Genomic DNA, 15,840 nt, shown 5'->3' on the forward strand with positions numbered 1-15,840 from the left:
GAGTTACCTACAACAATCTAAAGAGTTCTGCTTCAAAGACTGCTACTTGACTACTGAGATTTAGCAATACCTGTGCCAGAACCTGCTCTTTCTACTGAAAATTCAACTTACATAATGCCTTCTGTAAAGTGTGGTTTGCCAAGAAGGACCAATCAAGGGCAAAGCATTTAAGACTCAGAACATAATAGGCATGGTGGAAAAAATTTCATTGCAAAACTGACATTAAACAGAGGGCATAGATAAAAAATGACCTTTATGAACTGTTTCCTTTCCAGGCAATATGTGATTATCTTTCAATAGGTCAACGCTGAATTTAAGAGACGTAGAGTTAAGTGCTCCATCTTGTCTACACTCATTTTCCTTCTTGGAGGTTTATTATAAACTAATAAAATGTATAATGCAAATTTTTAGGTAAATCTCGATATATTTTATCTCTCATAAAGTTAAATTTAAAATATCTATAACTAAGACTTTTAATCTTAATGTGACATTTTGAACAGTTCATAAAGTATGTTAATGCACTGAGGGTGAATAATTATGAAAATCAATCAGAGTTTTCTTTTAACTGTAAATGACAAAACATTGAAAAATACAGGGTGAACAGAACTGCTATATTCTGCTACTCAAGTCTTGCAGTAATTGTTAATGTTCTGTGAATGATTAATAACAATGACTATGTTTTACATATTTATGTTTACTGATATGAAATGTAATGAATTCTATTTACACAGTGGAGTAGTTTTTTTTTCAATATTAAGTAAGCACATTTATAGAAAAACAATACTAAATAGATATGATAATTATATTAACTAGTTTAATCAGTGTTTTTTAGAAGTTGATATATGTTAAAATAAAACCTAATAATCAAATAAAGCAACAAGTCAATTCACCAGGTTTTACTCCTTACCATTCACAATAACAATTATGTCCCGAAAGTCAATTTCTCCTCTCGCTTCCACTCTTCCTTCACATCTGTATACTCCTTCATCACTTTTATTGATGTTAAGTATTTGGAGATTATTGTTTGCTAATACTGCAAATCGATCTAGAAAGGCAAGTAAGAGATTAAATGGAGTTAATCAATCAAGATGATATCAGGAATATTAACTTAAACCAGTAATATTCATGTAGTTTCTCTGTACAACATAAATGTTCATTGAGAAAACACTTGTTGATTTAAAAGTAAAATGTCAGCTGAGAAATTTAGTTTTTCTCATTTCAAAATACATTGCCATTTCCTGAATTTCAGTCTGGATTTTCCATCCATAATTTCCTACTTAGTCACCAAAGGAGTCATCAAATTTAACTAAAATTACAATTTATTGCAAAATGAGTGAAATATTCATGAGCACTTACATAGAATATATAAAAAAAGATTAAATGAGAAAAAATATTCAAAAATATGAATTAAGCAATTTGTCAAAAAATAGCAAAATACTGCCTCCCTATCTAGATAAATCAACTATTTCTGTGTCCATTCTACATCATTATGTTTAACGATTTTCAGTTTGCTTGCTCTCCTTCCCTCTTCCTGTTCCTTTCCTCAGTCACTCTTACTCAGTCAAAGATGTATCTCACCACAGTCTAACACTTCATAGAAATGGATACAAAGACAAAATAAAATAATAATAATAAAAAACCCCAAACACTCTACCTTCTGCACAGTCAGCACAAATTGAAATTCAGTGGTCTTTTTGAGTAGCTGAAGTTCATTGTAAAAAATCAGATTCTGAACAGCTGTGCACATGCTTTCCTGCACATGCAACAGCAAAATTATAATCTGTAAGAGTAAACTGGACCTGAATTTAATTTTTCCTCTCCTTTCTGCCTGGACTAGTGCATTGAATTTAAAGGTAGATGTGTTGGCCCCAAGAGAGAGCATGTTGGAGCAAATATCACCTTGAAATCCACATAAGACCCCATGCTGCAACAAGTTTATGTTAAACAACTGTAACCCACCAAAACGACCCACACAGGAGCTTTTATGGACTGACCACAACCACCATTCTTCAATCTCCCTGCACTTCTTGGAGTCAGCAACAAAAGAGAAAAGTTAAGACTGAGAAAAAGGAGTGATGTTGCTTTCATTCTGTCTTTTTGTATTTCACCATCCAAGTCTATTCAACTGGCAATAAATATATTTTCCCAAATTCACATCCATTTTGCTTGTGCTGGTAATTGGTGAGTGACCTCCCTCTTTATCTCAGCAGGAGTTGTAGCACCTCCAGGATAAAGTTACTGTGTGACAGCAAGTGCCACCGGAGAGAGGAGTGAGAATGTGCTAGAGGAACAGCCCCACAGACAACAAGGTCAGTGCAGAAGGAGGGGCAGGAGTGTGCCAAGCACTGGAGTGGAGATTCCCCTGCAACCTGTGGTGCAGCCCATGGTGAGGCAGCTGTGACTCTGCAGCCCACAAAGGTCCATGGTGGAGCAGAGATCCACCTGCAGCCTGTGGAGGACCCCAGACCAGAGCAGGTGGATGCCTAGAATAGGTTGTGACCCCATGGGAAACTCATGCTGCAGCAGCTTTTGCCAGGAGCTGTGGACCCATAGAGGACATCGTAACAAAGGAGGTTTTCTGACACGACTTTTGACCCTAAAAGTGACCCATGCTTGAGCAGCCTGTTCCTGAAGGACTGCAGCCCATGGAAGGGACCCACACTGGAGCAGTTCTTGAAGAAGTGCAGTCTGTGGGAAGGACTCAATCGGAGAAGTTCATGGGGGACCATCTACTACATGAGGGACCTTACACTACAGCAGAAGAGTGTAAGGAGTTCTCTGCCCAAGGAGGAAAGAGCAGCAGAGACAACTTGTGATGAAGTGACCACAGACCCCATTCCTGTCCCCCAGCACTGCCGGAGGGGAGGAGAGAACATTTGGAATAAAGTTAATTCCCAGAAGAAGTGAGGAGGTCTATGTGGAAAATATTCTTTTAAGATTTCCTTTTATTTCTCACTATCCTGCTCTGATTTGGTAGGTAATAAATTATTTTTTTCCCAAATGGAGTCTGTTTTCCCATGATGGCAATTGGTGAGCTATCTCTCACCATCCTTATCTCAACCCATGAACCTTTTCTTGTATTTTCCTGCTCCTATTCAGCTGAAGATGAGGACTGATCATGAAAAAGAGCAGCTTTGGTAGGCACCTGGCATCCAGATAGGGTCAACACACCACATCTGTTTAGGAAGGTAAGTGACAGAGTGGCTGGGTGGGGCCCTGGAAGTTGGCCAAGGTCAACCCACAAAAACTAGTCAATATTAATGGAATCTTTTGAGGAGAATTACTTCCTGCAGTTCACGTATGTGGGTTTTGAAGAACGTGCATACTTGTTATTCAGCGGTCATGTTCTATTTGCACCAGTGTCAACCTGGAGGATGATGAGATTTAATAGCTTTCAGTTTTAACTAGCAACGAAAGGACTTCTGTTTCAGTAGCAAGAATTCTATCATAAAATGAAGAGAAATGAAAAAAGAAAATTTAATTATGCTTCACCTGATAGAAGGACACCAATGCCCTCAACACATTTATGCTAATTATGTCTGGTTTATTAAAGTCATGCTTGAACATTAATGCCATTTCACACATACCACATACAAATTATATAATCTTTTTCTTTCCTGTCTCTACACAATTCCCAGAGAACTGTGTCTGTGCTTTCAAATGTTTTAAACAGGTGAGATCCAGCCTCTCTTTAACCACTGGTAGCCATTTTTTTTTAAATTAACATAAACATTTAATGTGTGAGAATGAAGGCTGAAAGTCATCTTTATTTCTTTAAAACAGGGAAAAAACATTAGGGTTCACATAGTAAGAAGAAATAAAAACTTCAGGTGTGGGTTGGATATCTTTTCTACTTTCAGTGAAGCAAAATATAATGGATACAGCAGTAGATATTTCCATGTGTAAACTAGGCACACCATGAGAAAAACATTCCTACAGACAATATTTAAACAAAATTTAGAAAATGGAAGGTGAATTGAATGTGTGATTTCTTTAGAAATCATTGCTCTCTATGTTTTATCCCTTGGTAGGTTTGTGAAGGAGAAGTTCATGTCACTTTAAAAATGACACTAAGTATATAATGACAGTATCCTCAATCAGCAGGAAGCACTTGTACATGGGTTGGAAGGGACCCTAAATATTATCTTGTTCCAACTCTACTGCTATGGACAGGGACACCTTCCACTAGATGAAGTTGCTCAGAGCTCCTTCCAACCTGTCTTTTTAGTGTCTCATAACCCAAGCTAGAAGAATTTTTGGCTTACAGTTTGCAAATTTTGCTGTGCTCTAGGGTACATACTAGGCTATGTAATGACATTCTCCTAAATTCTTGTTTTGTTTTCAGAATTCTCATTTTTCAAAATCTTCTATATCTCACCTACATTCACTGTTTAATGTTATAGATATATATTTATAACTATCTATATATTTGTATATATCTATATCTATATATATCTGTATCTCTCAAAATTTCAATCAGTTTTTTTAGGGATAGAAGTTTGGTTTTTCTTTTTAGTCTCTGTATCTAGACAACAGAAGAAATAGGATATATAAAATAAGAAGGAAGTTTAATCAAAATTTTCTTTCACAATGGACAGGAATCTTAGGCTGAGTCTAGAAACATCAACCAAGCTTTTCTCTTCCCTCAGAAACTGCTCCACATTTGTTTATTTAATTTCATAAGACACAAAATAAAATATGAATTTTCATTTTTATTAAAAACAGCAATTAATTTTTAAATAATAAGAACTTTAAGTGCATACTGCTACCCTGAGTTTCGTTAGACACAGAGATAAAACTTGATGAGAAGGTGGATAAGGTGATTCATTAACAAGGTTATTTCCATTTCCAGAAAGTGCGGAAAATCCTTTTTTCCATACAGGTAAATATGATTATATAGATAGCACTGAAAAATCATTCACAGTTTTTGAAGGGGTAAGTCAAAAAAATTATAAGTGCCTAATTAATTGTCTCTCTGTAGGCTTAGAACTAGCATGTAGGGAAGATGAAGTTTATCTTCATCTAGGCTTTATCAGTCTAGCCTATGCAGATTACTTACATCCCCAGTTGCTTTTAACTCACAGGATAACTTACCCTCATACAACAAACTCTCACAATAGTGCAAAAAGCTGCTCCACCTGGAATTCTCTGAGCAACTGTGCAAGTATCCCAGAGCCAATGTGGTGTCTGGTCAGTGCAACAGCTTTGTGTGCACAGTGAAGTTAATCTCTGTGTATTTTAAAAATGTGTTGAACTCCTACATACAAGGCAGACCCTGAAGAGTTCCTGTGGAGAAGCTCCCAGCAATCTTTTGGGCATTTAGGCAGTCATGTTACATCTACACAAAATTCCCAGTTGGAGAAAAAAAGACACATTGGATATGGATTCTCTATAGATCACAGAACCTGGTTAAATTATACTTAAGCTGATGGGCTAATAAAACGCCCCCACTATAACGTGATTACTCTTCTTTTACAAAAATATTTTAATATTAATTGGAATGTATAACTGAAAGAGTTACCAAAATACTAACTGTCAGCAATAGCTGTGACTTCCTTGTTCCGATACAACCAGCTGACAATGGGAGCAGGTGAACTGGTGACACGGCAAACAACTTCTGCATCCTCCCCCTGCCTGAACTCTTGTGGAGATACTATGTCTCGAAAAGTAAGCTTTTCTGAAAAGGAAAAAGCAAACAAACAAAACCAAAAAAACAGAATACAGTAAGTGTCTTACAGTTCACTAACATTAAAATTACATGTGACACCAAAATCAGACAAATGTGACTATTAAGCCATATCACGTTGTGATAAAAAATTATTTCTATAATATATTTTCCCCAGATAAGATTCAAATGGTCCTAGACATATGATTTCCACTGTCTGTAAAAATGAATTTACAATTATATTTTATTATGAAAATTATTTTTTTCTTTACATAAACTGTTCATGTTTTATTTTCATTTCATTCATGTCTATTGTCATTGTTGTCAACGTTCCAGCACCCAGTTTTGAAACTCTAGGTCTTAAAAGTTTATATATTCATTTAGTAATCTATTTACTCTCTTTTTTGTTTTATTCTTCAATTTTTTATTATTGAATTAAACTTTCATGTCTTTATTCTATAAAATTTTTCATCAAAACAACAAAAATTTGTAAAACTACCTGAAAAAGTAGAATTTTAGTCTCACCAACAAAGAAAAACATCATCTGAGTAAAAGAGAAAACCTTAAAAGCCAGTGAGAAATTACATGAAAAAACAGTATTATTAAGTCATAAGAAATTGTAGAATTATTTTCAGGAAATAACATGATTTTTTAGGGCTGATTTTTCATTTCTCCAATCCCAAATAATGAAAAGATATTTATTAGTGGTTTGGATAAATTCAGTAGTATTTTATTGTTGGAAGTTCGAGGTAGTATTAATCCATGATGTCATACAAGATCTAATGTGGAAACCAACTCCCTGACAAAGAAAATTCTGGGAGAATTTACTGCACTCCAAATTAAACCAAAACAGAACAGCCTATGTTCTCTCCGATCAAAGATGGCCAGTTATGTGTCAGAGGACACTATGGAGAACATAAAGCAGAGATGTAGCTTCAGGTCCATTTTATTGTATTGATATAGGCTCAAATACCCCATGCAGTTCCCACAGCAGGTGGAGACTCTTTTGTTATATACAGCTCTTATATACTTTGTATGAAGTGTTTGAAGAATTTTATCACACGTAAAACAGAAAAAAACCCTGTCACAGACATCAGCGAGTCCTGAGTCAGGCTCTAAGATGACTCATAGCTTGTGTATCCTGCTTTTTCTTACCATACATCACAAATATGAATAAGGAAATTTCTCTATGTCAGTTTCCACAAACCTTGACATTTTTTGTGTAGGATTTTAGGTTTGTCTGACCTTGGAATTATTAAAATTACCACATACAAACACTTCAAAAGACTTTTACCTTGCTCAGCAGCCTGTTAAAGGAGTAACTGGCAGTTTTATGCATACAAATGAATTCCAAAAAACCTGAAATCTTTTGCACTGCCAGCTTTCAACTCATCATGTAATCACTTGTAACTGCTATCTCCCTTCATATGTTTTTTTAATCAAAACATATTTTTTAATTGTATGTCTTTTGTTATCTGAGTTATCTGTACTGCTCAGAAGCAGCGCCTCAGCATTCTACTCTGTATTTTCTGTCTCACTGTCATTCCTTAGCATTTAAGAAAAAACTGTTCTCCAATGAAATTACAGACTAACTCAGCTAAAGGGCTGCTGGCATATGGCCCATCCAATAAAGACCTTGCCTTACTTATTCACTGTGTTAATTTAACATACTGCTTCTAGGCACTTTTGATTGATCTAAAGAATATAGTACAATGCAAAGTTATTCAACTAGCGTGAGAAAAAAACCAACAACAAATCTTTCAGAGAATCTCTTACTACAGTAGGTTATATTTATTTTTGAAATATACTCAATTAGTTGTTTGCAATTCAAATTCATTTTGATTTCTTATCACACAAAGCTTGTCAATGCTTTATGTCAAAATTCCATTATAAGGCAAAGAATATCAAGACTGACATAAAAATAACTAATTCAGTAAAAACTCCAGTTTTTTCATGTCACATATTGTAATAAAAACTTTTATTTATATAATAATAAATTTTATCTATGCACATATTTGTAATATATCATAGATATATTTGAATAAGAATTACATTGATCAAACTCTTTTTCTCATATCTTCTCATTTCTTTGAGAGGCATACAGTGCACCCTCCTAAGATGGCATTCTAAAATACAGGGGGAAAGTGATCTACAATATTACTAAGTGACCATCCATTTAATTTAAGTCTTTGTCATAATAGCTACTTAACTAAAATGCAGGAGATGGAATTATTCAGAAGACAAAGTTCAGAGAGGGGGAAGATATTTTGATAGGCTTTACTTTCTCTATACTAGTGGCTTTTAAAACATCTTTTATTTGTTAATTATGTACTTTACTTACGATAAATTTCTAAAACTACAGTGGCTTCTTGAGTTTGTCCTTTGGCATCTGTTGCTTGACACCGATATATACCAGCATCTTCTATATTTGCATTGTAAATGGTCAGACGTGATCGAACTCCTTCTTTCTGAACAACTACTCTTTGACTGGAAACAATCTTCTCTCCTTGGGGATTGTACCAATCTATGCTGTCAGGCTCACCAATGGCTGCAAAAGAAACCAAAACCCCCTCAAATTTAACAGTTCAGGAGGACATTATGCAACGGACAAGCCTATTCAGTTCAGAGTCTATACAGTTTCAGGAATTTATGTAAAATTCTGGGAGAAATTCCTCACAGAAAGGGTTGCTAAGCATTGTATTGGGCTACCCAGGGAGATGGCGGAATCACCATCCCTAGAGGTGTTCAAGGAGCAACTTGATGTGGCACTTAATGCCTGGTCTAGTTGACCTGGTGATGATGAATCAAAGATTGGACTCCAAGATCTTGGAGGTCGTATCCAACCTAAACGATTCTGTGAGACTATAATGTCAGTTAATTTCTAAATTATGAGTTGTGAGAATGTCTGTAGAAAGACTAGCAAGACAAAATTGCAGGCAGATGTACGATTGTTGAGAGGATAAATAGCAACTCAAGAATTCAAGAGTGGGAAAAAAAGCCCACAGTCAGGTATAAAGTCCTAAAGCAAAGACACACAGGCTGTTCAGCAGTCACTGGAGCAACAGGTCAAATCATCAAGCAGTTACATTCTCAGTGTAGCCAGGCCATGTGTCACTGTCAATGAAAGATGCCAACACAGCAACAACAAGGATTGGTATCAGGCAGCTGCAAATGCAAACCCTTCTCCTGTGGTAACTGCCTCACCAGAAACTCTTTGGCTTTCTCATTAGGTTTGAGAGGATATTAAGGCTTAAGTTAGTAGCTTATTTAACTCCTTAGTTTAGATAAGTAAAATTATTTTAACGAAAAAAAAGTCTTAACAGATATAAACTACCTGAACTGCGATAAGGAATTCCAACTGAGTGATTCAGAGTGTGAAATAAAGAGATTCTAGACTGGAAATGTGAAACCAGTGAAGACCTAGTATTTAACACAGTTCTCACAAGCCAATGTGAATATAAACCAATGTTATTTAATACTATAAATAAATTAATTCAGTTTTAAATATGTAGGAAATTCATTTTTTAAATTACATATCTGTAAGTAAAATGAATACATACCTGTGCAAGTGAAGAACTTGGATTCACCCACACTGAGCTCAACTTTGCTAAGTGAAATTGTAACTTGAAGTAAAGCTGAAAAACATAAAGTAGATTCTAAATACATTTGTGCATTTATCAGTTTAAATTGTATAATGTCAGGTTTTGTATTTCTTTGATTCTATACATAGACCCTGTTCAGCAAATCTGAAGTTTCAGCTAGACATTGTTATGCTTCAAACTAAAGTACATAAGGAGGTAGAGAAAACAATCAAAATAAAGATGTTACACAAAGAATAACAGCCTCATATCCCAAACCTGAGGAAAAAATTAAAGGGGGGGGGGGGGGGGGGAAAGACAAGAAAAAAAGCATAGAAATACACGTAAACATAAACCCAGAAACTGAAAAAGGTGAAGTGGAACACTCAGCATAGACTGACCAAGGGTAAATCATGCCTGACCAACCACTCTGACTTCTAGGATGAAATTATTAGTTTTCTGCATGAGAGAAGAACAGTGGGTGGCAGGCAATTACCTTGCCTTTATCAAGACTTTTGACACTACCTCCCACAACATTCTCAGATTCAAGTGTACTGGGAATAAATAGCAAGGTTTTGATAGCAGGGTCTGGTTGCAGGGCTCAGTTCTGCATGAGGGAGGTCAGAGGTTGTGCTGTGACAAATACAGGCAGTTCTATCTGGCTCCACAATGGACTCACTATAGGACACAACTGAAAGAGTTAGAGTTTAAGGCACCTCTTACAACACCAAACAGAGGAAAAAGGCCAAAGTGATAGAAGGTGCTCCGTGACACAGTTGGTAACACCCCTGATGGGACTGTGGGCATGTGAGAGCAAATGCATCCCCAAAAGGAATGGCCTGTGGATAACCCACAACAGAACAGAGGAAATGAGTTAGATAGAAGGAACAGTGTAAGAAAAGAGTTAAAAAGAAGGAATGGCAGAAATAGACCACTATGTCCTCACCCCAACCTCCTGTATTACCCATCACCTCAGTGAAGGGACTCTGTGTAACCTTCATGGGCAGTGATCATACAGGGAGTGAAAAATAGGAATGGGAAGGAAAGGTATCTGGAATCTGGAAAGGAGGCAAATGGTGTTTTCCCTGTGTTTAACTATTTGTTGCCCTTGCTTCCAAGTACCTAAATAAGTAAACATTTAAGTAGATATATTTTACTTGCCCAACTACGGTCTGTTATGCCCCAAAGAGTGATTTGCCAGTGATTTTCCTGTGTTTCTCAGTCTCAGTCTTCCTATTTTCATCCCTGTCTTGCTGGTGTTAAGGGGATAAGACAAGGGGCTGTGACAGTGCTTGGCATAACCCACCACATCAATCTGTTTTGTCTGACCTTGCCTTGAGGAGGAGACTGGACGAGAGACCTTCTTAAGCCCCTTCCACCTTGAACTATCTTGTGCTCCCATGACTCTAGGAATAATCTACCCAACACAGACATTATTATTGTTGAAGGGGTTAATTATGTGTAATAACTATGTACTCTTCAGTAATGACACCTCCAACATCAGCATCATCCTAAGTGGCTGTATCTCTTTAATATCCATTATCTTACAAAGTTGGAAAATAAATGTTCATGAATGAACAACAAGGATAAATCAATCACATTAATTTCAAGCTCTAATCAAGGCAGAAGTCAAACAGGCAAAAAAATGAACTAATTTTTTAAAGAAGAAAGCAATCTGAATTTTCATTCAGTATTCTACATAGTAGAGAACTGCAATGTATCTGAAGGTTAAGAAAAAATATGGCTCAAAAAAATCTGGATTTTCAGTCTGGAAATACAGTACCTATGGTCTATTCTATGTATGTGGAAATATTTTACATTTTGAAAACTGCAACACCAGTTATAGTTTATTGTGAATGTCACAATCCCACCAAGTTTCCTTCCATATAATTGGCATGAAAGTCCAACAGGACAAACACCTCCAAGAGATGAGGAGTATTACACTGCAAACTAATTTTCTCCATGACAAAATTCAACCATGAATATGATAGAACTTCAAAATCTGCTAAGGCCCAGAATTATTCAGTTCTTTTGACAGCAAAAATTCAAGAAAAGATGAGGACAGAAAAAAATAATTATTAAAGTAGTATTCATACCTATTAATGTGATAACTAATACAATCAATAGAAAAGTGTAATGAAATAGATTTTCTATTAACTTTCATTTAATCAGCCTGGATAAACAAGAATTAGGCAAGAATTTTTGTTCAACAGTAGTATCAAAAGCTACACCAAAAAAAAGGCAGAGAAAACTGAAGATTACTGGTCTGCCCACCTAAATGTAACAGAACTGGTTATTTTCTGAATAAGATAAAATAAATTAAAAAAATCAAATGCATGTAGGGTAATAACATTTTTCATGAGATGTCCTGAATTGTGACCACAGACTTGTACCATTCTCAGTACAATGACAAAGACCACCATGAAGACTGCTTTAGTATACACAGAGCACTGTCAGAGTCTGTGCTTATTCTCATCTATGGTCTTTACATCCATGCTACCAGAAGCAAAAAACCCAAACTTGCGTGTAGGAAAGGGCATGAGTTTCACACAAAGTTTTCTTTTATGTTGTAATAAGCATCAAGGAGTAATAAATCATCCAGGAGGCTACTCCAAGCCTCATTTCTTTATTTACCTGTCAGGTAAAGCTTCACTATAACCTCAGGACATATGACTGCTGGTTGGAAACCAAGGTACTAATAAACAGAGGGGTTGGGGAATTTCAACTGTTCAGACATTTATTTCACATCAGACCACTTTCTAGGTTCTATGTGATCATTTTTCTGGCACTATTTTTTTATGGAGTTAGCAGTCTTGTGCAGTTGCTTCAGAAATATATACATTAGCAGTTCAGCAGTATTGCTTCAAGAACAATTGTATTGCTTAATTCCAATAACCATAATAACATCAATACATAATAACTGATGTCAAATGTAGCAGATTAAGTAATGAAGGTAGAATGTAAGAAATAGCATGATGAGAGGTGAAAAAGCAAGAGAATATTTTTCCTTCATCAATTAAATAGATATTTGAGACTGTAACGCAGTTTTGGCAAAGGGCTCAAATGCAACTAAATTTCTTAGCACAAGTGTAACTATAAACTCTGTGGAGACATGCTGGCTACATCTCTGAAACCAAAAGGAAATCTTCTTTCCTACATATGGTACTTTAATATTTACAAAATAGAAAATTATAAGGCCATCTGTCCCGTTTTCCCAGCCTCATCATTTTCCTAGCTCTGCTTCATATAAATAGCAAAATATTGCTTCATGCAACCTAGAAAGAAAAATATTACACAAGTTATTAATCTAGTAATCCGTGCTTATTACTAGTGTGGCAACCAGTCAAGTACTAAGCTAGGAGAAGGCTCAATCATTACTTACTGAAGGTAAAATATTGCAAAGAGACAACACAGTCAGAAAGTTTCACATTACTTCCAAACCTGTTTCAAGAATTACAGAGATGCATTAGGTTATTATAAGCTCTGATGGACATGGCAGTGATGTACTTACAACTCAAGTTATTGCTGTATTCTAACAGCTAATAGATTAACATAAAAGGGAGTTGTTTGTAACAGATTTCTCTAATGGTCTTTGAAAACACAGGCAAATCAGGTCAGTGAAAATAGTCCAAAAATTCAGTCGAGGTGGTATCTATGTTAAACTTTGCCCAGATATAAACAGTATCTTCTTCATGGATCTGACAAAATATTGCCTTTTCCAGTTTTTCCAAGGATATCACCTAACTACCTATTAAGAAAATAGAGAAAAAGGCAAGATATAAAAGATCTCTTCAAGTAGTAGACTGAGGAGTGTAACCCTACTGTAGTACAGCTGTTCAGGCAAAAAGTGAAGTTAGTTGGGGCTTCACTCAGTCTTTGGTACATGTTCAGTTTTACAGCAAAATAAAAGAGCTCTATTAGCATTAGGTGATACAACCAATCACATCCCTTTTGATCACAGTCATTATAAAAGAATTATTATCACTTGTAATACACTAAGAGGATTCTGCTGAATTATTCTTTAATGGGTTTAAAAATCACTTAGGAAGATAAGTAAGAACAGTAATGAGAGGTCCATTTGTATTGTTAAATATGAAGACAGATGGCTGCATTTATAAGGACTAATATTTACTAGACTAATTGATTTCAGTCCCATTAGCAGCAGTATCTTTCACATTTTAAAACAAAATTCACACACCTGTCATATTTGTCCATACAGATGATCACCTGATGCAAGAGAAGTGAGGTGTCATCAGTGAGGTTACAAAAATTGTAACAATAAGTCACTTGCATTTGTACTTCTACTGTCCTTTAGCAATATATTGAAACAAGTTCAAAATGTATACTGTAAAAATGTACTTTTAAACATATCTGTAAGATATATAAGGTACTAAAAAGGAAAAGGAGACAATATTTAAATGAAATCTGAAAAATGTTTGTTGAACTTCTGCTTCAACTAAAACCTCCCTCCAGCATCTTCTTGATAATTCCATTTCTTTAAAAAAGAAAACCACCCAAAACACTCAAAACCCCTGAAAATTTTCCTTTTTTTTGTATTGGAATGATACCAATAACAAAACATACCATATTCTGCCTCAGTTTCCACAATGCAAATTTGATACAATACAGCTGAACAGTTTTTATACTCCATCAATAGATCTGAATGCATTTTGGAATTCACTTCTGAGCAGTTAGACATCACTCTGCTATGGAGAGGGTCTTTCTAAATCTGTTGGAATGCAAACTCACTGAAGGAGAGAGGGTTAATGGGAAGGCAGTAAAAAGACACAACTATGAAGAAAAAGCAAGGCATAGCCCGGGATCAACGTGGAACTAAGGAAAGGGGTGATAGCTACAGGAGCTAGTTTGGATGGCTTTGGCAGTGGCTTCAAAGAAAAACAAAGAAACTGCAAGAAAGGGCTGTTTCCTTTGTGAAGGTTCTAATTCTGTTTAGCATAAGTTCTCTGACAATAGTTACACCCTTAGCTATTGGAATTCTTTGATTTCATGTAATAAGCAAATTTACTCGGGTGATGTGGTTTTGCTTTGAGAAATTATTAAAGTAGTACTAAATGTGTAATATGCTTAAAAAACTAGGCTTCATTTATCCTTGAGCATGAAGAAATTAGCATGTTTATAATAGGTATCTAATTCAATCCCAGAACAACCATTCAATCTATTAATCTTTTTACCCTTTATTATTCAGGCTTCTGAGAATCTTCTGTTTCAGGGTACTGACTCCCAGTTATAAGTGAATGGGCTTTAAATGAAAATTGCACCAACATAATCCTTGCAGAAATGGATTCTCTCTTAAATTACTTCTATTTTATATAGAATATAACTACTATTTTAAATATACTTGCAAACAACAAAAAGCTTTATTGTTTTTGTTTGTTTGTAATAGTAAATTTTGCCTCTATTTGGACTCCTAAACTGAAATGAAGAAACATAAATTATTAAATATGAAATGAGCTTTTTAAGTATCAGAAAGATAAAGGGCATTTTATTTTAGGGCAAATACTTTTTTAGGTTCTTTTTAAAAATCTCAATAGGTTAACTTATTTCAACTACTAATTCAGAAAAATTGGAAATATATATAAAAAAAGAACAAGCAACAAAAAAAAATATACATTTCTGTTAGCAAAGGTCTGATCTGAGCTCTTTCCGTGAGCAATCAATCAGGAATGATACACCTCTGCCCTGAAGAAGTCCTTTAAAACAACAGTACAAGATAGAACTGAATTAAAGTCTGTTAACCTGTTTGCATCTGAGAGATGGAATGACCCACTGGAAACGATTTCTGCAAAATCTTAAATTTTGCAACTTTGCAATGGGCTGATTACTACTAAATCATAAAGCATCACTTCTCCAGGGTATGACGGTTCTAAAAGATCTTGTTCACATTTATTATGGCTAAACAGAAAGTTTTACAGTAACTTAAACAGTTCAGTGTAATGAACTTTCCATTCCATCACATTAGTATTAATTTGCATTTGTTGGAAGAAAATACAGTTCTGATACAGAGTTCCAAGGTTTTATTTGAATTATGATGGATTCCTTTTTGAATTTCTGTCCTATAGAATACAGGATGGTTTATTTTTAGGTAGACAAAACAGTCTTTGTATCATCATGAATTTGCTTCCTACATCTGTTGAAGTGTCATTTTCCCTGATGAGAAGAGCTAAAGTCACACAAAGTTCAAACTGCCTTCTGGGGCATAACAGATGTTATAGGGGTGAAATGCACAATGCAGGAGCGCCAACACAATCCACTTTTGTGCAACAATGGCACCAATATTAAAGCTAAATCAGAAAATACTGTTAAATATTTTTTTCTATGATGCTTGCAGAAACAGCTATGAATATCTAAGCAGGGACAGTAAACAAGAATGAACCAGTCAGCTTGTTACTATTGCATTCAAAAGACTTATCTCAAACACATACAATCACACTTATTACTGTTCCCTCAAAAGTCAAGCAAAACTATTGTTTAGAAATAAACATATAAATAATCTGAGTTTTATTGAGATTTTCAGGTAGGCTGACATTGGGTTCTCAGATCTTTCATGACTTAGGAGATGGAATATGGATAAATATT

General features: G+C 35.3%; 1 protein-coding gene across 2 annotated transcripts in view; it reads right to left on the reverse strand.

The window, feature by feature from the left end:
• The window catches only part of NCAM2 (neural cell adhesion molecule 2), a 286,120-nt gene that overhangs the window by 130,872 nt on the left and 139,408 nt on the right, over positions 1–15,840 (reverse strand). For both annotated transcript variants that reach the window (XM_071563032.1, XM_071563041.1), the window contains exons 2-5: positions 9,226–9,300; positions 8,007–8,213; positions 5,534–5,677; positions 908–1,045 (exon numbers count right to left, since the gene is read on the reverse strand). In XM_071563032.1, the coding sequence (XP_071419133.1) occupies positions 908–1,045; positions 5,534–5,677; positions 8,007–8,213; positions 9,226–9,300 (564 nt within the window). The remainder of the gene's footprint in view (positions 1–907; positions 1,046–5,533; positions 5,678–8,006; positions 8,214–9,225; positions 9,301–15,840) is intronic.

Source organism: Pithys albifrons, chromosome 1 (assembly GCF_047495875.1).
Source record: "Pithys albifrons albifrons isolate INPA30051 chromosome 1, PitAlb_v1, whole genome shotgun sequence".
NCBI classification, from domain to species: domain Eukaryota; kingdom Metazoa; phylum Chordata; class Aves; order Passeriformes; family Thamnophilidae; genus Pithys; species Pithys albifrons.